This window comes from Camelina sativa, chromosome 14 (assembly GCF_030686135.1).
Source record: "Camelina sativa cultivar CO46 ecotype springtype chromosome 14, ASM3068613v1".
Taxonomy (NCBI): domain Eukaryota; kingdom Viridiplantae; phylum Streptophyta; class Magnoliopsida; order Brassicales; family Brassicaceae; genus Camelina; species Camelina sativa.
The window spans coordinates 4297784-4316198 of NC_141893.1; the positions used below are offsets into that span (position 1 = coordinate 4297784).

The following is an 18415-nucleotide window of genomic DNA, read 5'->3' on the forward strand; positions in this document are numbered from 1 at the left end:
CCGGACGTGTAAAAGTTTATTGCGATTTTGTGGACGATTCCGTTTATATCGGGACAATTGTTGGATGCTCTCTGGAGGCTCTCAGCATCTTCGTTTCGTTTAGAGGATGCGTTAGAAGAGAGTCTCCTCTGAATCTTTTGGAAAACAAAAGGGTCTTCTAATCTACAAGTAATCCTCTGTTTTTTAGGATTCACCTCTCTTTTTGTTCTGATTTTTTTAGCTTGTAGGAATTTTTGATTCAGAATATTGGAAAAGTGGGTTATATCGCAAGTTCTTGTTCCAATTATGCTGATTTTTGTCAGTTAGTGCAAAAAAGGTCTAACCTTTTACACTAGTTTGCAATATTGTGAATAGTTCAAGTTCCAAAAGTCTTTAAGATTGTTGCAGATACGTTCGTCACTCTTAGCAACGCGAATTAGTGTTAATGTTTCATAGTGATAATGTTCTTCATTGCTTTTGGTGGAATCTTAGGACTCTCATTGACTGACTGGCCATGGCTGATGATACCACAGCTTTAAGTTACTGGCTGAATTGGAGGGTTCTCCTCTGTGCATTAATCCTCTTAGCTCCATTAGTTTTAGCTGCAATTCTGATTTGGAGATATGAAGGCAAGAGAAGACAACGCGAGGGCCTGCGAGAACTACCCGGGACATTGTTCCAAGAAGAAGCTTGGACCACATGTTTTAAGAGAATCCACCCTCTCTTTTTGCTTGCCTTTAGAGTATTCTCATTTGTTGCAATGTTGTCTATACTCATCTCCAGTGTTGTGCGTGATGGAGGTGGCATATTTTACTTCTATACTCAGTGAGTTTTAAATCATTTAACTTTCCTTCTCTCATTCTCATATCTGATTCTTTGAGATTAATGAAAAAGATCCAATCTTTTTGCTGTAACAGGTGGACATTTGCTCTTGTCACACTCTACTTCGGGGTATATCTCTTGGGAACTCTGATGAACTTTGAGGTTACCGTCTTAGTTTTAGTTTTAGGCACTAAATTCGTGGCTCTTTTCTTTTCGTAGTATGCTTCTTTGCTATCTGTCTATGGATGCTGCGTCTACCATAAAAAAGCTGGTGGAAACATGGAGAGTTATACAAGTATAGGTGATGCAGAACAAGGCACTTATAGACCACCACTCACCCTTGATGGGACGGCAGACACTTCAAAATCCCCCAATACGCAGTCAGAAGCACCCGTCAGAGAAACAGCTGCGTTTTGGGTTTACATCTTTCAGATCCTTTTCCAAGTACGTGTCTTTCTTTTTCTCCCAAATCATCTTGTTGTTGAGAGTGAAGACTACAATGCCAGCTCAAAAACTTCAAAATGTCTAACAAAGTTTTCTTGTTGTGGCAGACTTGTGCAGGTGCTGTTATTCTAACAGATATTGTGTTTTGGGCGATAATCTACCCGTTTACTGAAGGTTATAGGCTGAGTTTTGTAAGTTCTGACTCTGTTACCATTCCCATTTTTTAGAAATTGGATTCCTTTGATATGATCCCTTTTCTCTGGCAATCGTTATTGACAAGTCAACAATAAATATGTGTTCTTACATGTGCTATTTCGATTGCAGCTTGATGTTTGTATGCATTCTCTCAACGCTGTTTTTCTCCTCGGTGATACAAGTCTCAATTTCTTGGTAAGCCTTCAAAACTGAAGTCTGCAGATACAAGGACCTCCCGCCTTTTTATCAAAACACTAACAGTGATCTTTCGTTGTCCCTTATCCAGCGGTTCCCACTGTTCAGGATCTCTTACTTCGTACTTTGGAGCTGCATTTACGTGGCTTACCAGTGGATAATACATGCCTTCAAGAACTTATGGTACACACTTCTTATGTTTTCTCATCTTCATAGAGGCAAAAGTTTCCATCATTTTGGCCCCAAATGTTTAACTCATACATATGTACTGACTTTCTGACTGCTCGAAATGGTCAACTTATGTCTTTAAAGAGTTATAAGGGTTCTTGTTTTACATGTTTTGCAGGTGGCCATACCAATTTCTTAATCTGTCTTCACCATACGCACCCTTATGGTACGTTTTATAAAACTCTGCACACTTAGTATGGTATCACGTAAAATCTCCAACAAAAAACAAATTCAACGATATAAAAAGAGACCATTGTTATTAATTATCTTGTACTAATGCTTGTGTGCAGGTACTTGGGAGTGGCAGTGATGCATATACCATGCTTTGCAGTCTTTGCTTTGATCATAAAGCTGAAGAATTACTTGCTGCAGCGTCACAACTCGTGAAAGTTTTGGTTGCCATGAATTCAATTTACATCTTCCATCTGTTGAGATTCTTGTTCACGAGAGAGAGAATAAACAAACACACATGGGGAATCAACAAAAGTCATGGTCGTAGTCAACTAGAAAGTCAAACCCTCTGTGTAGGTAAGAGGGGTAGCCAGAAGAAAGAAAAGTGTAAATTCCAAGGGATCTCAAAATTATCCAACACTCAAAAACGTTTATTTGTAGGTCTTCTTGTTAAGTTGTTTATGATTATTAAAGTCTCTTTAATACAATTCCCTTGTTGTAAAGATGTGACAAACAATTATGAGAAAAAAATAAAATCATTTTAGTTATTTTTGGTTATTATTATATCATATGTGACACAAAACGAATGGTTGAAGTTGAAACGTATGTCTACGAGTTAGGTAAGCATACTCTGAAATTGAATGAACAACTGAACAATCCCACCAGCTTTTTTTTTTTTTAAGGGATGCGTAACTGCAAAGTCTTGCTAATGTTTGTTAAATCTTTACAATTTCTAATGCAATACTTGGATTTTCTTTTTTGATATTTGGTATCTTGGCTGTAATAAAGTTTTTAACCGTATTTTTTTATAAAGGATGATTTGATTTGTAAGTTGGATACTATAAAGGGGTCCATAAGAATGGAAGGCAAAGAAGAAGAAGAGTCTAGTTGTTGAACTAACCTGTGGTGAAGCTACCTCATTCTCTCAACGGTAAGTACGATCCACTCTTCTTCTCATGGCGCTTTGATCCAATTTGTGAATGAACGAATGAACATTCTCGTTTGATTCTTTGGATATTTGAGAGTTTGTTGCGTGGTACACTCACATCTCAGATTTGTTTCGGAAACAAGTGATTTCGAGTTTGATCTGTCTCTGGATCTGTGAGATTTTATCAGTTTTCGCGGTGGGGTTTTGATCTTCGTTTCTATTTCTGCAGTATTTGTTTCGAAATGGCAAGGAAGAAGATCAGAGAGTACGACTCAAAGAGATTGGTTAAGGAACACTTCAAAAGGCTTTCTGGCAAAGAGCTTCCTATCAGATCCGTTCAGGTTTAAATCTCTTTCCTTTGGATCTGGTCTTTCTTTTTTTTTGGTTTTAGGACATTGGTTTCTCCAACATTAGGCACTTGAGTAAGCTAAGTTTTGCAGCGTTTTGCCAATAATGCAGTTTTGTACTTCGAATTTTAAGTCTTTGGTGGGTCTAAAGTGTATAGCTTTAGACCTAATTCCCTCATTTATGGTGATTGCGTTAAGCATCTCTTTTGATCTATGTCGTTTACTGTTTTGTTTTTTTCCTGTGTGCAGATTAATGAAACAACTGATCTAAATGAGCTAGTAGAAAAGGAACCTTGGCTCTCGTCCGAGAAGCTGGTGGTGAAACCCGATATGTTGTTTGGAAAGCGTGGGAAGAGTGGTTTGGTTGCCTTGAAATTAGATTTTGCTGATGTTGCCACTTTTGTTAAAGAGCGTTTGGGCAAAGAGGTTCACCCTTTTTTTTGTTTTGTGCTGTCTCAGCCATTCTCTTGAGTAGACCATTTTCACTCAATCTTTTTCTATCTAATTATCTGCAGGTAGAGATGAGTGGATGCAAAGGACCCATTACAACATTCATCGTTGAACCATTTGTTCCACACAGTGAAGAGTATTATCTTAATGTTGTCTCGGATAGGCTTGGTTGCAGCATAAGCTTTTCAGAGTGTGGAGGGATTGACATTGAGGAGAACTGGGACAAGGTGTTTTGGAATTCATTTTTTTTTTTTTTCACATATGTCTAATTCAGTATCTTGCATCATAAAGATGAAAATTTTGCTGAGACTTAAATTTCTTCCACAGGTCAAGACAATAGTTCTACCAACGGGTGCTTCCCTCACACCTGAAATATGTGCACCTCTTGTTGCAACTCTTCCCTTAGAGGTAATAGACTCTTTTAAGTTGGATTATAGGGCTGTGAACATGACATAGAAATTGGACTCATGACTTAGACTCTTTAAACATTTCCATGCACAGATCAAGGCTGAAATTGAAGAATTTATCAAAGTCATCTTCACCTTATTCCAAGGTATGGCAGGATAGCTGAACCTACAGATCAATTCTCCATTACTGTGATATAAACTAAGCATTTTTGTTATTTCCTTTGGTGTGCTAGATCTTGATTTCACTTTCTTGGAGATGAATCCTTTCACTCTAGTTGATGGAAGTCCTTATCCTCTTGATATGAGGGGTGAGCTTGATGATACTGCCGCCTTCAAAAACTTTAAAAAGTAAGTTTCACTCGCAGACTTCCAAACTCTTTGTGCTTAAGAACTTTGAGAATGTGCACATTAACTAACTAAGCCCTCGAACATGCAGATGGGGCGACATTGAATTTCCTATGCCATTTGGAAGGGTAATGAGTCCCACAGAGAGCTTTATCCATGGACTGGATGAGAAGGTATCATCGTTGTGCCATTAATATAATAAAAAACGTCTGTCTGCTTCATCGTTTTTTGACTAGTAAAGAGCTTTCTTTAATATGCACCTATTGTGGTGGCAGACAAGTGCGTCTTTGAAGTTTACCGTTCTGAATCCCAAGGGACGTATTTGGACAATGGTAGCTGGTGGAGGAGCAAGTGTCATCTATGCTGATACTGTATGTTTCCTTAAGAATCAGAATCATTACTGAGACTTTCTGCATTTTTCCCCTGAAACAAGTCCAACATTATAACAAAATTAATTTAGGTTGGAGATCTTGGGTATGCATCTGAACTTGGGAACTATGCTGAATACAGTGGAGCGCCCAAAGAAGATGAAGTCTTGCAGTATGCCAGGGTCGTTATCGATGTAAGATTAAACTTATTTTCACCTTCCATAGGACATTTTGTTCCTGTGACTGGATAATAACATTACAGTACTGCAGTGTGCTACAGCTAACCCGGATGGAAAAACCAGAGCTCTTGTGATTGGAGGCGGAATTGCAAACTTCACTGACGTCGCTGCTACTTTCAATGGCATAATCCGCGCTCTTAAAGAAAAGGTAAGTCAAGAAACCTTGAGCTTCTCTCAGATTCATTACTGACTAAAGATATCAAAAGCAAAACATATTTTCTCATATTGTGATTATTATCTTTCTTAACAGGAATCAAAGCTGAAAGCAGCAAGGATGCATATATTTGTGAGGAGAGGAGGACCAAATTACCAAAAGGGACTTGCTAAAATGCGAGCCCTTGGAGATGAAATCGGTGTTCCCATTGAGGTTTACGGTCCAGAAGCAACTATGACTGGTATCTGCAAGGAGGCAATCGAGTACATCACAGCAGCAGCCTAAGCCTCTCTCAGCACCTTTGTTTTATTAGAGCTTCTATTCTATCTACTTTGTCTTTCAAGATTACTCAAGCTAAGTAATTACTATTTCTTCTTGAAATCTCTTGTGGTTCGATTCTCTTTCCCTGAAAGTACGTACTCCTCAGATTCAATAATCGTTGTTACTCTTGTTAATTTTTTGCCTCTGTTTTCTTTTTCTATGATTGTAAGTAACCTAAGGTTAGAGGTTCCGTTTTGAGACGGGTGAATCAAGATGAATAGCATAAAGGATGGGTGGCATAATCATATCGAATAAATCGAAATGTGGAAGAAGAAAAAACAAACAAGAGTTTTGACAATTCAATAATAACTCCCAAGGATTGATTACTTTGCTGCTGATCGCTGAAGACTGATAAGTTTAGAGTAAGGACCATTCTTGTCCTTAACGAGGCTACTGTGGCTGCCTTGCTGTATGATCTTACCTTCTTGTATCACACTTATCATATCTGAGTTCTTGATTGTTGATAGCCGGTGAGCTACCACCACGGTGGTCCTGTTCTTCATTAACTGATCCAATGCTTGTTGGACCTAACAATACATTAGTATAAACCTGTAAGTCTCTGTAGAAAATCTCGAGCAAAACTCTAAATCTTAATGAAAAAAGCCTACATACCACACGCTCTGATTCAACGTCCAAGGCGCTTGTGGCTTCGTCAAGGAGCAGAATCTCGGGATTCTTGAGGACGGCTCTAGCTATAGCGATCCTCTGTCGCTGGCCACCTGACATCTGAATGCCTCGTTCACCGACTTTTGTTGAGTAACCTTCCGGAAGAGAACTGATGAAGCTGTGAGCGTTTGCAAGCTTAGCTGCTTCCATGACTTCAGATTCAGAAGCTCCTTCTTTACCGTACAGGATGTTCTCATAGATGGACGTCGCAAAAAGAGCAGGTTCTTGTTGAACCAGACCGATGTGTCTTCGCATTGAATTAAGTTTCAGCTTCTTGATGTCTTGTCCTGTAGAGGTTGAAAGATAAAATCAGCTTACTCAAACCAAATAACAAATGGCTTGTGATGCAAGAAACATGTGGTACTCAGAGTTTCTTGTGATTGAAATTATTGTGTCAAGAGCTGGCTCACCGTCAATCATGATTATTCCAGCTGTAGGATCGTAGAATCTGAGAATGAGTGAAAGGACTGAGCTTTTCCCTGACCCGCTTTGTCCCACTAGCGCCATGCTTTTGCCAGAACGAACTTTTAGGTTAAAATCACTGAAAATAGTCACATCAGGCCGTGAAGGATAACTGAAATGAACATCTTTGAGCTCAATTTTGCCTTCCACATTACTTAGCTCCTCGCCAGTATCTCCAACAACTTTAGTTCTTCTGTCCAATAGCTCGAAAACTGAAGCAACCATCTGGTTTCCTTTAAGAAGATCCGGGGCTAGAGCCAACACTTCACCCATCACTAACGCCGTTACGATCAAAACCATGAATGTTTTAATCACAGATTCGAAAGTTGACAATCCTTTCCCCATCAAAATCGATCCGTACCTGTAAAAACATCTTAGCTTTCAATAAAGTTTCAATCTTCACAGTCTTATACTATGTGTGTGGAACTGTTTATATATATACCAAAGGGCAAGGCCGTAGGAGGAGAAGATGAAGAACTGAGAAACACCGTACAAAATACCGGCCATCTGTCCCCGCCTGAAAGAACGTTTGGAAGGTTCTAGAAGCTCTTTAGAATAAAGATCTAGAACCTTCTCCTCGGCACAAAAGGCTGCCACGGTTCGAATGTTGCTAATAGACTCTCCGGCCAACATGTTAGCCTTTAAATACGCTTTACTCAAGTTTCCTCCATACCCTTGCATGAAAAGTTTCTAAACAAAAGCAACCAAGAAAGAAAAACTATGTAAGAACATGATTGGCAACCAAAAAAAAAGTATGTACACCAACCGCAGAAATTTATATAAAGAAGGCAAAAAGCTTAGTTTTACCTCGCTGATATGACCGCTTATAATCAAGGGGTATGTGGCCAAGACAACAAGAGTGAGACGCCAATTGAGTATAAAAGAAATGATGAAAGATGTCACAACAAGACCTAAATTCTCTAGTAGAATCGTCGATCTATCGACCACAATGGTTTTAAGTAAAGCCGCATCACTTTCAAGCCGCGAGGCCAACATCGAGCTAGTGTTATCGACCTTATCAAACCACCCGATTTCATTCCTCAGGATTGCTAAACCAAGAAGAAAAACAATCACACATTTAGATCAACCGATGTTAAGACAACTAATGATAGGATTTAGACCGCGGTTGTTGTGTTTGTGAATACCTGAAAACATCTTCTGTCGGACTCGGAGAGTGAGACGCTCACCCATAATACCGAAGCTAGTATGCTCAATGGCATGTGAGATGACAGTGATGACGGAGGCACAACAGAAGAGGATAGAGATTCTCTTGACCTCGTGTTGAGTTGTGTCCCAGTCCATGTAATAAGATACTAAAGCCTCTGAGATCCCAAGCGCAAAAAGCGGCATTAGAGCTCCCGCAACAAAGGAACCTAACGTGCCACATATTCCGTACTTCCAGTCTGGACGTATCATAGAGTATAAACGTCCCAACGTTACTTTGGCATGTCTACTTGTGTCCGGTTGTTTTACATGTTGATGAATGGAGAAATGGTCCGTCTTTGTTATTGGTAGTTCCGGCGAGGGGGTTGTACTGCAAAAACAAAAGAAAACAGAGTATTTTTGTTTATTTTTTTAAGTTTCAGTCTGTTTGAGATACGGGAAAAAAGAATATAAGCAAGTACAATTGGTACCTGATTGGTAAGCTTTGAGTGTGGTTCAAGTTAGGGTTGGCAGCTTCTTGGATACGAAGAAGAGAAGAGTAAGCTCCATCTGGGTTAGAGATGAGTTCGTTGTGGCTTCCAGACTCGATGATCTTCCCTCCTCCAACGACAGCTATGATGTCAGCATTTCTTACGGTAGAGAGTCTATGAGCCACCACGATCGTCGTCCTCCCAACCATCACTCTGTCCAAAGCTTCCTGCACGCTTTTCTCTGACTCTGCGTCTAGTGCGCTTGTTGCCTCATCAAGTAAGAGTATCGACGGATTTTTTACTATTGCTCTCGAAATCGTGATCCTCTGCTTCTGCCCGCCAGATAGCTGAATCCCTCTCTCACCTACCTGTTAACACCGAATAGCAAGCAAAATTTAGGGTTTCTAGTTTTTAATTTCTTGTATTCTAAGCTATCCTTTTTTAACAAGACCTGGGTTTCGAATCCTTCCGGGAGGTTGTTGATGAATGAAATAGCTTCCGTGAGCTTTGCGGCATGGGTGATATCTTCAGTGGTGGCATCTTCTTTACCATACATAATGTTCTCACGAATCGTGGTTGCAAACAGGGCATGCTCTTGATTAACCAGACCAATATGTCCTCTTAGCCACTTAAGATCCAAGTATCTGATATCGTTCCCGTCTAGCATCACCGCCCCTTGGGTAGGCTCGTAGAACCTTTCAATTAACGATATTAAGGTGCTTTTCCCGGACCCGCTTCCACCGACAAGAGCCACTACTTTTCCCGCAGGGATCACAAGGTTTAGCTTGTCAAAGATCACCACGTCAGGGCGAGACGGGTAAGTGAAAGTCACGTCCTTAAGATGAATGTCTCCGACTACTTCCCCGAGTTTACGACCTGTTTTCACCTCCGTGTTCCGGTCAATCATCTGAATAATCGGATATGCAGCAGCTCTCGCTCGTATGAATGTGGAAATATCTGGAGCCGCCTGACCAAGAGACCTGTACAAAACCCCCAGAAACAGAGACCTAATATCAAGAAAAAAAAGTAACACGGGCAATGAACAGAGCAAGTTATCAAGAAGCTTTATATTACAAGCCAGCGATGACAACGTTGAGCATGGTCGTGAAAGATTCGCCACCATTAGCGATTCTCTTGTGAACAATGATGCTAGTGAACCAGATGAGTAAAGCCCAAGATAAAAACAGGACACAGTGCATCGAACCAAGTCCTAGTCCTTTGGCTAAACCGGCTTTTCTCCCGTAAGTGTAAGTGTTCTTCAAAGCTCCTAGGTATGAACTCACCGCCTTTTCTTCTCCCGTGAAGGCTTGTACGGTCCTCACATTCCCGATCACCTAAATTCAAACAGAGAAGTTTACTTATATGATATCAAAATACAAAAGAAAGTTCACATTCAGATAGTTTTCTTGTTTCGCAAGTTACTAAACCTCTTCTGCGATTTCGTTGGCCTTGACGTATGATTTTCGGACACGGGCGATAAGTCCAGTGCCCACAAAAGCGTAGATTCCGCCAGCGAGAGCGATGAGTGGGACTATAGCGAGAGTGACAAGACTAATTTGCCACACGCTAGTAAATCCGATCACAAAACCGGCTATGAACCGGCTTATGTAGTGCAAGAAATTCCCTACCTGTGACAAAAGTACCGGTCATACGGTTATTATACACCATGAACCGGATTCAGGTGAACACATTTAAAAATTATGCATGCAAAAATCTTTCTATTATTATTGGAGTAAGGCCATAATACTTATTGACTTTGAAAAAACAAAAATAAGACAAGCGCATGCTTGAAGAAAACTAAAAGATCCATAATACTATAGAATCATTTCACATATAGAAGAATACTATAGATAAAGTTCATTGTATCTTTATGATTAAGTATTATTAATTTTTATCATAATTAAAATATATTATTCATGTATCTACCAAAAAACAATGGAAAAGAAAAAAATTGTTACTGTATTTGAACCAAAAATATTGTACAAACTAATTAGCAGATTGGAATAACTAAGACCAGTACTACACCTACGAAAACACAACCAAATACCGGTTAATTTGATTTTGATTTAGCGTACCTTCTCGGAGATAGCGTCTTGGACGACGAGGATGTCGGAGGTGATGGCGGATATAACTTCTCCGGTGGAAGATTCGGTGTCGAACAAGCTTATGTCTTGACTTAACATTGACCGCAAATAAGCTTTTCTCATCTTCGCCGCTTGTCTCTCTCCCGTGTGCATCCAGCATGCAACCTCTGTTTCCATTCATTTATTTTATTTTGTCTTATCTTAAAATATACTAGTAATAATAATGTTTCCTTGATTTAATTAATGCATTCTTTATTATGTTATTTACCTATCCATGATGAGAAGAGTATCACCACACTTAGATATACAAAATCCAACGAGTACTGCACAACCAGAGAAATAAAAACTTAAGCGACCGGTACAGATCAGTCAAGATGTCTTTCATCATATGAATTAAATAGCATTTTGACCAAATTTAAACCTAATAAGAAGAAGATAGTTTTATTTTGAAGAAAATTTTGATTTATTAAATCTTAATTAAACCACTTTAGGATACGTGTTCATCAAAATGTTACTCCTTAACTGCAAATCTTGGACATAAAAGATAAAGTGGAGGATATATATGAACCTTGGCGACTTTGTGAGAAGCTTCTCGCGGGAAGAGATAAGCTAGACCGATGATGTTGATGAGTTTGCCGAAGAAGATGAAGAAAACTGGAACGGAGGCTCCGTGAATGCAAGCACCAATGGATCCAAGAGCCATCAGAACGCAATCGTAGAAATCAGCAAAGGAGAAGAGCTTAAGAAATGACACACTTGGCCGCTCCTTCTTCTTCTTGGTCGCTGCCAAGGCTTCTGTTGCTGAATCGCCAGACGGCTGCATTTTGCACTTTTGAGTGGAGAAACTAGAGAGAAAGGGAGTAGAGATTTTGGTTCGAGAGAGACACCAGAAATGAGATGGTATCTTATATATAGGAGAGGAGATCTTTAATTAGTGGACATAAAACTAGTTTTGTATGTAACTGCAAACTATGAGTTTTATTTTATTTCTAGTCTTGATCTTCTAAATATAATAATTTCCATAATATAATAATCTTCTAAATAGAGTTTTATTTCTAGTATTGTTTTTATTTTATTTTTATACCAAACTATTTTATTTTTTTAAGCCAATTTGTTCATATATTCATCGTAAATGCAATAAAGAAGTATAGAAAATTCGATTCAAGAAGAGGTAAGAGATATCATTTAGGAATGCATGCATGTCTATACTTTATAAGTAAGAATATAAATTTAAAAGCTGGCTGCATGCTAAGCAAAATTTTATAGGAAAAAAATCAGAAAATATTGGAAAAATGGTAACGACAAGTAATACTTTACTAGCAAAAACGTTTAGATAGAAAAATTAGATATTCCAATTTCTTTTGGCGAAAAAATATTCCATTTTAAGTACACGAATATCAAATATAAATGGAATTAGAGAAAGACTCAAAAAGAAAATGACAATCCATATATCTGTAACTGATCATTAAAATATTTTAACATATGTATTAATCGTCGCTATCAACATATATAGGATTGATTCGTATGATTCGACTCACAATATAGAATCCTATATTTTTTTATTATACCATCAAAATTCAATGGGACAGTTCAGGTGTATTTGTCAATTTAGTACCGTATCTGTATAGTATATGGGTTTCTCTTCTTTTCTTTTATTCCGCCAGTATATGGTTTATTTCTTCCTTTAAATGTGAAATTAGTTCTTGCATTAGAATATTATGTAGATGTTTCACTGATCTCCAACTGAAGCTTTGTATGACATATATATATATATATATATATATGACTGAGGTGATGGTAATTAGCTTTATAATTTTAAAAATTCCATGGAACAAACAGGTTAGGCCTTTAGGGACAATCAAGATTTCCAGATACACGATCGAGAGGAAAAAAAACAAGTTTTAAGAATTTCTTATTATAAATTCACTATCATAGAAACATGAAAATTAATAAAGAAACATCATGAGCAAACATAATCCAATTTTATTACCAAAACACTGGAAATTAAAGAAACACACATCACAAGACGACCCAAATTATGATTTTCTTAATTTCTCATTGAACATAATATTAAAAAAAAGATGATTGGATTCCGTAGCATACGAATCTTAAAACAGCTTAAGATCGATCATACCACCGAAATCAAAATCAATAGAACTCGAACACGAGCCTGATGCCGATATATGACTTGCCGTTTTGCCGTTACCATAAGATAAAAAAGAAAAGCTTTGTTTTTGTTTTTCTTGTCTTCTCGCTTCTCATGGCCAAAGCTAAACAAACTGTTGAGGATATTTTCCAAAGTGGTGTTCCTCTGACTCCTCCTTGAATGGCTTTGTCTGCATTTTTTCTGCCGGTTTCATTCCCTTGACGATTTTTTTTTATTATTTTCTTTTTGTATGAACTATTTTGAGTTTGAAGATTTGTGGGTGAAATCTTTATCTCAATGGGCTAATATATATAGAGATGACGAGATTAGAAGGAGGCTTATTTTATTTTATCTTCGAAGGTGGAGTTGATAATTATTGGATAGTGATATCACATTTTATGTTTGGTCCAAGTCATAGTCCAACTCAAAGTTTGCCACTTTCTTCACTTTCTTTTTTCCCAAAAGAATTAAAATATTCAGTTGTTTTGCCGTTAAATAGATAAGTGGTGCTGCATCATCGCATACGCATTCGCGGGAAATAAAAAAGGTGCTAGATTCTCATGTTTGCTTCAATTGACAGTTTTACCCTTTATGATATTATCTGAAAGAAAGAAATGTTTTGTAAGTTATTTTAAGTGCTAAAATTAGTTTTTAGTCAATGAATTATAATTAGCAAAATGGTTGGTTCCGTATCATTGTACGATTCTGGAATCATTGACGTCAAACCTCATGAGTCCTGTGTACGTAAATTATGGTTTCGCATCCTTGGTAATGCTTTTAAAATTTAGTAAAAAGAGGTGAAAGAATCCATCTTAAACAGTGAAATTTCAGTGTCATCGTTTTTGTCATCTGATTGAAGTAAATCCAACTTAAGCTGGCGGTGTTTGTAAAATGTATCGGATCTCATTGTTGATGGTATCATTAGTAGATAAAAAAGACATTACAAACGGAAGAAACATACAACTAAGAAAAACATTAGAAATCAAACGAAAAATGAAAGTAAATATGGTTTATTAAATAAGTAACTTATTTAACAACTTTAACATAAGAAAAAACTTATCTAACAAAAAGAAAGGAACCTTTTAGAAATTTCAACTACAAGAAACGACAAAAGCTCACTCGACAAGTGCATGCTACGTTGTTGCTGACTTCTTTCTTTGAGTAGTTGTGCGTTCCTATGTTTCCACGTTTTTTCTGTCCATGCACTCTGGTTAATGCATTTGTTTTAATCACCGGATATGGTGGCCTAGTTGTTAAACCCAATGGTTGGTTCTGTTGTGCTCCTAGTTTGATGCCCAGCGAAAAAATATGCTTTACACAATGTTATAAAATATTAGTAAAAGCTGATTTTGAATTAGACAAACCAAAAAGACATGAAAAGAAAAACAAACAAATTTTTTTGCGAAATGACTTGCGTTTATACTCTTCAAACTTCTCTGGACATAAACTCTTTGTTAGACTTTTTACATCCAATTTGAATTAGACAACTAAACCACATTTGGGATGACAGAAAGAATTGCATATATGGTTCGTCAAACAGACAACAGGTTGAACATGGCGAGCAAATAGCTAGGTGAAAGTTTTAATAATTTCCTTTTTGATGTTATGAAGACGGAAAGATCCATATATAATTGTGGTTAATATTATATATGAAATTTACTCCATTTGTTACCTATTGTTTTAATCTGTGTACAAACATGTCGTTGCATGTATATGTTGTTCTTTTCTTGGGAAATGTTTGGCATCAAATCTAGTAATATATAAAAAAGGAAATGTATACAACATAACAAAGCTTTTGTTGCAGTGAAAAGGTTATTAACTCAAATTAGATGTAGTTTGTAACCAAAGACGCATAGAAAATTTGTAATAATTCCTCTGAATTTGGTCAGATTTTTTTTCTTTCTTTCACGTCGCTATAACTGCTTCTTATACGGATAAGTTGCATTATCCAACATGAACTATTGAATTGTTGGTTAAACCACGTGTCTAGAAAAACATAGCAAGTGTCAATGCAGTTTGAAATCTTCACCGATTAATTTACTGGTCAATTTCTTTCTACGATCTAATGATATTACTCATTTTCATTTCTTTTTTGCAATAATTATACTTAAAACTCGCACTAAAATAACTTTATAATAGTACAATTTTCAGTTTTTGAAGGATGAGGTTATCGGCTCTTTCAAGTACAACGCACCGGGATCGCCAAATTATGGGATCTTTAACCATGTGGAGTCCAATAATTAGCACCTTTTTCAATGTGATTCTCCAAATATGTTTTCTTTTAAAAGGTAACATTCATACATTTGTTTTCTTTTATTTTTTTTTGTAACTGTAAGGATGTTGGATATACATTATTTGTTCAGTCAACAAGGAGGAGAGGAGAAATACATAAAAGAAATAAGTAATACATTTTACACTAATACTGACGAGCAGTAATTCACTTTCAAACTTTGTCATGTTGACGAGACTTTTCTTCTTTCTAGCTTTGACGTCGTTTAGGTGGTACTTTTTCTTCATTTGGAAAGTAATTGGAAAAGTAGGACTTGATCATCTGTTAATTTTTTTTTAAAATTATCTCTTATTTATTTTACTTAACAGATGACCACGAACCGTTTTCACCTTTCGGGTTAAAAATGTTCTCCAAGCTTGCTCGGCGCATCATTTCTTCCGTTGTTAATCTGGAAACAACCGAAAGGTATACTTCTTATATAGTCAGTAATACTAATAGTAATTGTAATCGCTAAGTTTTTTTTTTACTTTGGCTTACATATTGTAGGTTGTTTTGGTGCTGGAATTATCATAAACACCTATGAGAAGATTGACGTGTGCACACACCGTGTACCACAACATGGAGGCACTCAAATTTGATCCAAAATATGGGGAAAAACTTCAAGAGGTAAATCAACTGCTAGTTAATTCACTCACAAGAAAAGGCTTGTTCATTTACATGAATAGATTGCTACTTCGCCACTTATAATATTACTAATCTCTTTTTCTTTTCTATTGATAAAAAGGTTAACCTTTGTAAGCATATATACTACTACAATAAGATTCCGTATTATAATATGTTAATATAGATGTGGTTTAACCTGACAAATGAGCCGTATAATTATTGATCACATTCAAAATTTCAAACCACAGCATTATGTACAATCATGCTACCAAGAAAGAGACTATATTCGCATATTCGTAACATCATATACACATATTAAAATAAGGAAAACCACAAAAAAAAAAACTAAAAAAGATGATGATATGTATAGTACGATAATAGTTATTTAGACAAAAATAATATTATTCGACGGAAAAGAAGACAAAAATAATACTATTACAAAACCGATCGAAAACTTCCAAAATTTGGAAATTTTGATACAATGAGAACATAACTAAAAACTTTTTGGCGTATTCTTTTCTAGGATTCCACTTGCGTCGTCGGTGGCTGTCACTTATCATCGAATGACGTTTGATGCATATTAAAAAAATCCTTTATTTATTTCTGACGCATTTAAAATATTACCAACGTAATTGCATGCATTTTTGTGCATAAGTTAAACAAAATATAAAGAACTCCAAACAGGTCGACAAATATTTTTAAAGCAGATCAAATTTAAAATGACAGATTGACAGATACAGTTTGAAAATTCTTAAAGTTGTGTTTTATAAAACTGTTTAAAAGTGAAAATTAAACATATCTTACTCAGTTCATGTAAAATTTTTGGAATGAGAAAAAACAAAAAAAACCGGGAAAACCGATTAGATGCCACCCCCAAATAAAGTTTTTGATGTATAACAAAAGAAAAGCTTCTTTAACAAAAATTCTCCAACCATGTCCTAGATTATGCGAATGATGTAAACAATAAATGCGTGCATTATCATGTACATATACAACTGTTAGAACACTCCAAGTGGTGGAAAATTTTTGCGATAAAATGAAGAGATTGTTGAGATCTAACGAGAAGAAGACACTCCCGTGTTCTTTGGATATAAAGAGAGAGATTTTTGCATTCTTTCAAGTTTCCAACCATTTTAGAAATGAATAAAAACAGATTCTTTTAGTTTTTAAACAAAGAAGAAAGATTACTTTTTATTTGTAAAGAGTTTTTGTCTAAAAAAAAAAAAGATAGAGATAAAAGTAAACAATAAGGTAGATAAAGTGTAAAACTTTTGATCTGTGAACCATATTGTTAGTGATTGTTAATATCATCTCAAACTTCCATGAAAATATAACTACATTGAGAAAGAATGACATGTATATATATATATATACAATATTTTTTAGTTTCTTTTTCAAATGATTTTGAGTGCTAAATTAAAGAATGACTAAAAATAACCAAGATCAAGAAATTAAAATACAAAAATTGTAAATGGAAAAAAGGTAAAAATTATATACCTAAATTCTACTGAAAACAGGAGGAGATGAAATGTACATAAACATGAAACACTTTCTATTCACTAACCTTGATTAGTGTCCTAACACCTAACATTGATACAAGCAAATAGAGTAAATTTAGTTTCTTAGTTCAAGAACCCAAGTGCTAAACCAGAATCGAGAATTTAAGCTAAAACAGAGAGAATATATTATCCTATGATTTGAAACCCTAGAGAAGGTTAGAAAGAGAGAGAGAGAGAGAGAGAGGTGAGAGACTTGTGAAAACAGAGTTAACTAGCTCTCTGAATGAAAACGGTTTCGAGGTCAGGCGGAGAGAAGAATTCTCTAGTGGCCGCGCTGTAACTGCATTTAGAGGACGGCTTACTCTTCCTTGGAGCCGCTGGACACGGCTGAACCCTTGGAATTCTGAAGGAAACAGCCGTAGGTGTTGTAGGACACTGATCTTGATCCTCTGTTTCGGTGACTGTGACACCTGGGGATAGATTAATCTGCTTGAGCGGCGAACGTGAGGTAATTCCAGCGATGACCCATTTTTTACCGTCGGCAGTTTCTCGTATCTCACCTCCTTCGAGTTGGTGGTGGTGAGGTTGGTTTGATATTCCCATGACTTCTTCTCTCGGACGTGAAGTGGAGAAAACAGGGGATTTGTTAAGGATCAATATGTGGAGGGAGGGATTGAGTGAGACGTTTTGTTTTCTCTCTCTCTTTTTTAAAAAAATACTGTAAGTTACTTTTATTGTGTGTGGTGAACTTTGGTGGCGACTCGCGAGTATGAAGTGAAGGGGACATTTTTTCTCAGAGGATGGTTTTATAGTCAACAACGTATTAATTACATCAGATCGGCAGTGATGTCGATTCAGTTCGGTAATTTTCCTCTTTTTATGAATATAAATTATTGATAAGGTTATTTGTTTTTTTTATATTTTCAAATTTAATTATTGGACCGAAATAATTTAAAAATTATATAAAGACAGTGATATAGAGTTGTACGTACTTTAAAAAATACTCATCATATTTATTACTTGTTTACTGATGAGTGAGGGCAGAGAGTACTTGGAGGGAATAAAGGAGCATGAGAGAAGTAAGCAAACGATTCCTAAAGTTTTCAAATTTTTAATTTCTAGGTCATTTTTATTAGGGCTAGATCATGCGGCCTGCAGGTTACTTTAAATATTGCATTTGAGGTTTCTCTTATGGAACCAACTTCTTTAAAAAGCTTTTAAACTATAGATATGAGCTTATTTAAGTAAACAGTTATGCAAGTCTTCGGAACACAAATACAAAATATGTAACTCGATCGATTGTTTCTTATATATAGGATTGAAGTTTTTTTTTTTTTTTTTTTGTGCAAACAGGATTGAAGTTAAAACATAATTTTTGATATGTTTGAAAGGACAAATCAAGGATTTTAGAAAATCATTGGTAACTATATAATGGATA

The 18415-nt window shown here is 36.4% G+C and overlaps 4 protein-coding genes across 6 annotated transcripts; 2 read left to right on the top strand and 2 right to left on the bottom strand.

Annotated features, from left to right (window-relative positions):
* The first annotated feature begins 18 nt into the window (after window positions 1–18).
* Window positions 19–2582, top strand: LOC104739689 (uncharacterized). Its single transcript, XM_010460124.3, has 9 exons — window positions 19–168; window positions 472–804; window positions 897–930; window positions 1021–1245; window positions 1353–1436; window positions 1570–1635; window positions 1727–1818; window positions 1982–2029; window positions 2154–2582. The coding sequence occupies exons 2-9, from the start codon at window positions 494–496 to the stop codon at window positions 2248–2250; spliced, it is 957 nt and encodes a 318-aa protein (XP_010458426.2). The 5' UTR covers window positions 19–168; window positions 472–493; the 3' UTR covers window positions 2251–2582.
* Window positions 2498–5727, top strand: LOC104739691 (ATP-citrate synthase alpha chain protein 1). 3 transcript variants are annotated; one of them, XM_010460127.3, is made up of 13 exons: window positions 2498–2654; window positions 2849–2965; window positions 3192–3303; window positions 3559–3735; window positions 3825–3986; window positions 4087–4167; window positions 4261–4312; window positions 4400–4514; window positions 4603–4684; window positions 4787–4882; window positions 4972–5073; window positions 5150–5266; window positions 5369–5727. In XM_010460127.3, exons 3-13 carry the CDS (start codon window positions 3205–3207, stop codon window positions 5555–5557), a joined length of 1272 nt encoding a protein of 423 aa, XP_010458429.1. In that variant the 5' UTR covers window positions 2498–2654; window positions 2849–2965; window positions 3192–3204; the 3' UTR covers window positions 5558–5727. The 3 variants fall into 3 exon arrangements, with proteins under 3 accessions (XP_010458429.1, XP_087341190.1, XP_087341191.1); XM_087485064.1 differs by having other exon boundaries at window positions 2640–2745; XM_087485065.1 differs by lacking the exon at window positions 2498–2654 and having other exon boundaries at window positions 2906–3070.
* A 58-nt stretch (window positions 5728–5785) lies between these two features.
* On the bottom strand, window positions 5786–11412 carry LOC104739690 (ABC transporter B family member 10-like). Its single transcript, XM_087485063.1, has 13 exons — window positions 11008–11412; window positions 10708–10762; window positions 10431–10606; window positions 9783–9983; window positions 9430–9689; window positions 8807–9335; window positions 8356–8723; window positions 7867–8255; window positions 7529–7770; window positions 7164–7411; window positions 6670–7082; window positions 6206–6546; window positions 5786–6120 (listed from the first exon to the last, which is right to left on the bottom strand). The coding sequence occupies exons 1-13, from the start codon at window positions 11260–11262 to the stop codon at window positions 5917–5919; spliced, it is 3681 nt and encodes a 1226-aa protein (XP_087341189.1). The 5' UTR covers window positions 11263–11412; the 3' UTR covers window positions 5786–5916.
* Window positions 11413–16880: 5468 nt separating this feature from the next.
* On the bottom strand, window positions 16881–17752 carry LOC104739692 (cyclin-dependent kinase inhibitor). Its single transcript, XM_010460128.3, has one exon. It carries the CDS (start codon window positions 17578–17580, stop codon window positions 17245–17247), a length of 336 nt encoding a protein of 111 aa, XP_010458430.1. The 5' UTR covers window positions 17581–17752; the 3' UTR covers window positions 16881–17244.
* Between the last annotated feature and the right edge of the window lie 663 nt (window positions 17753–18415).

Excerpts from the sequence above, each read along its gene's own strand:
- LOC104739691 (XM_010460127.3), top strand. The coding sequence starts at position 3,205 with ATGGCAAGGAAGAAGATCAGAGAGTACGACTCAAAGAGATTGGTTAAG. Across the intron at positions 3,736-3,824 it reads AAGAGCGTTTGGGCAAAGAG|GTAGAGATGAGTGGATGCAA; the intron begins GTTCACCCTTTT and ends AATTATCTGCAG. Across the intron at positions 4,883-4,971 it reads GTGTCATCTATGCTGATACT|GTTGGAGATCTTGGGTATGC; the intron begins GTATGTTTCCTT and ends AAATTAATTTAG.
- LOC104739692 (XM_010460128.3), bottom strand. The coding sequence starts at position 17,580 with ATGGGAATATCAAACCAACCTCACCACCACCAACTCGAAGGAGGTGAG.
- LOC104739690 (XM_087485063.1), bottom strand. The coding sequence starts at position 11,262 with ATGCAGCCGTCTGGCGATTCAGCAACAGAAGCCTTGGCAGCGACCAAG. Across the intron at positions 10,607-10,707 it reads ACTCTTCTCATCATGGATAG|AGGTTGCATGCTGGATGCAC; the intron begins GTAAATAACATA and ends GAATGGAAACAG. Across the intron at positions 7,412-7,528 it reads TAAGCGGTCATATCAGCGAG|AAACTTTTCATGCAAGGGTA; the intron begins GTAAAACTAAGC and ends GCTTTTGTTTAG.
- LOC104739689 (XM_010460124.3), top strand. The coding sequence starts at position 494 with ATGGCTGATGATACCACAGCTTTAAGTTACTGGCTGAATTGGAGGGTT. Across the intron at positions 1,437-1,569 it reads AAGGTTATAGGCTGAGTTTT|CTTGATGTTTGTATGCATTC; the intron begins GTAAGTTCTGAC and ends TTTCGATTGCAG. Across the intron at positions 2,030-2,153 it reads TCACCATACGCACCCTTATG|GTACTTGGGAGTGGCAGTGA; the intron begins GTACGTTTTATA and ends GCTTGTGTGCAG.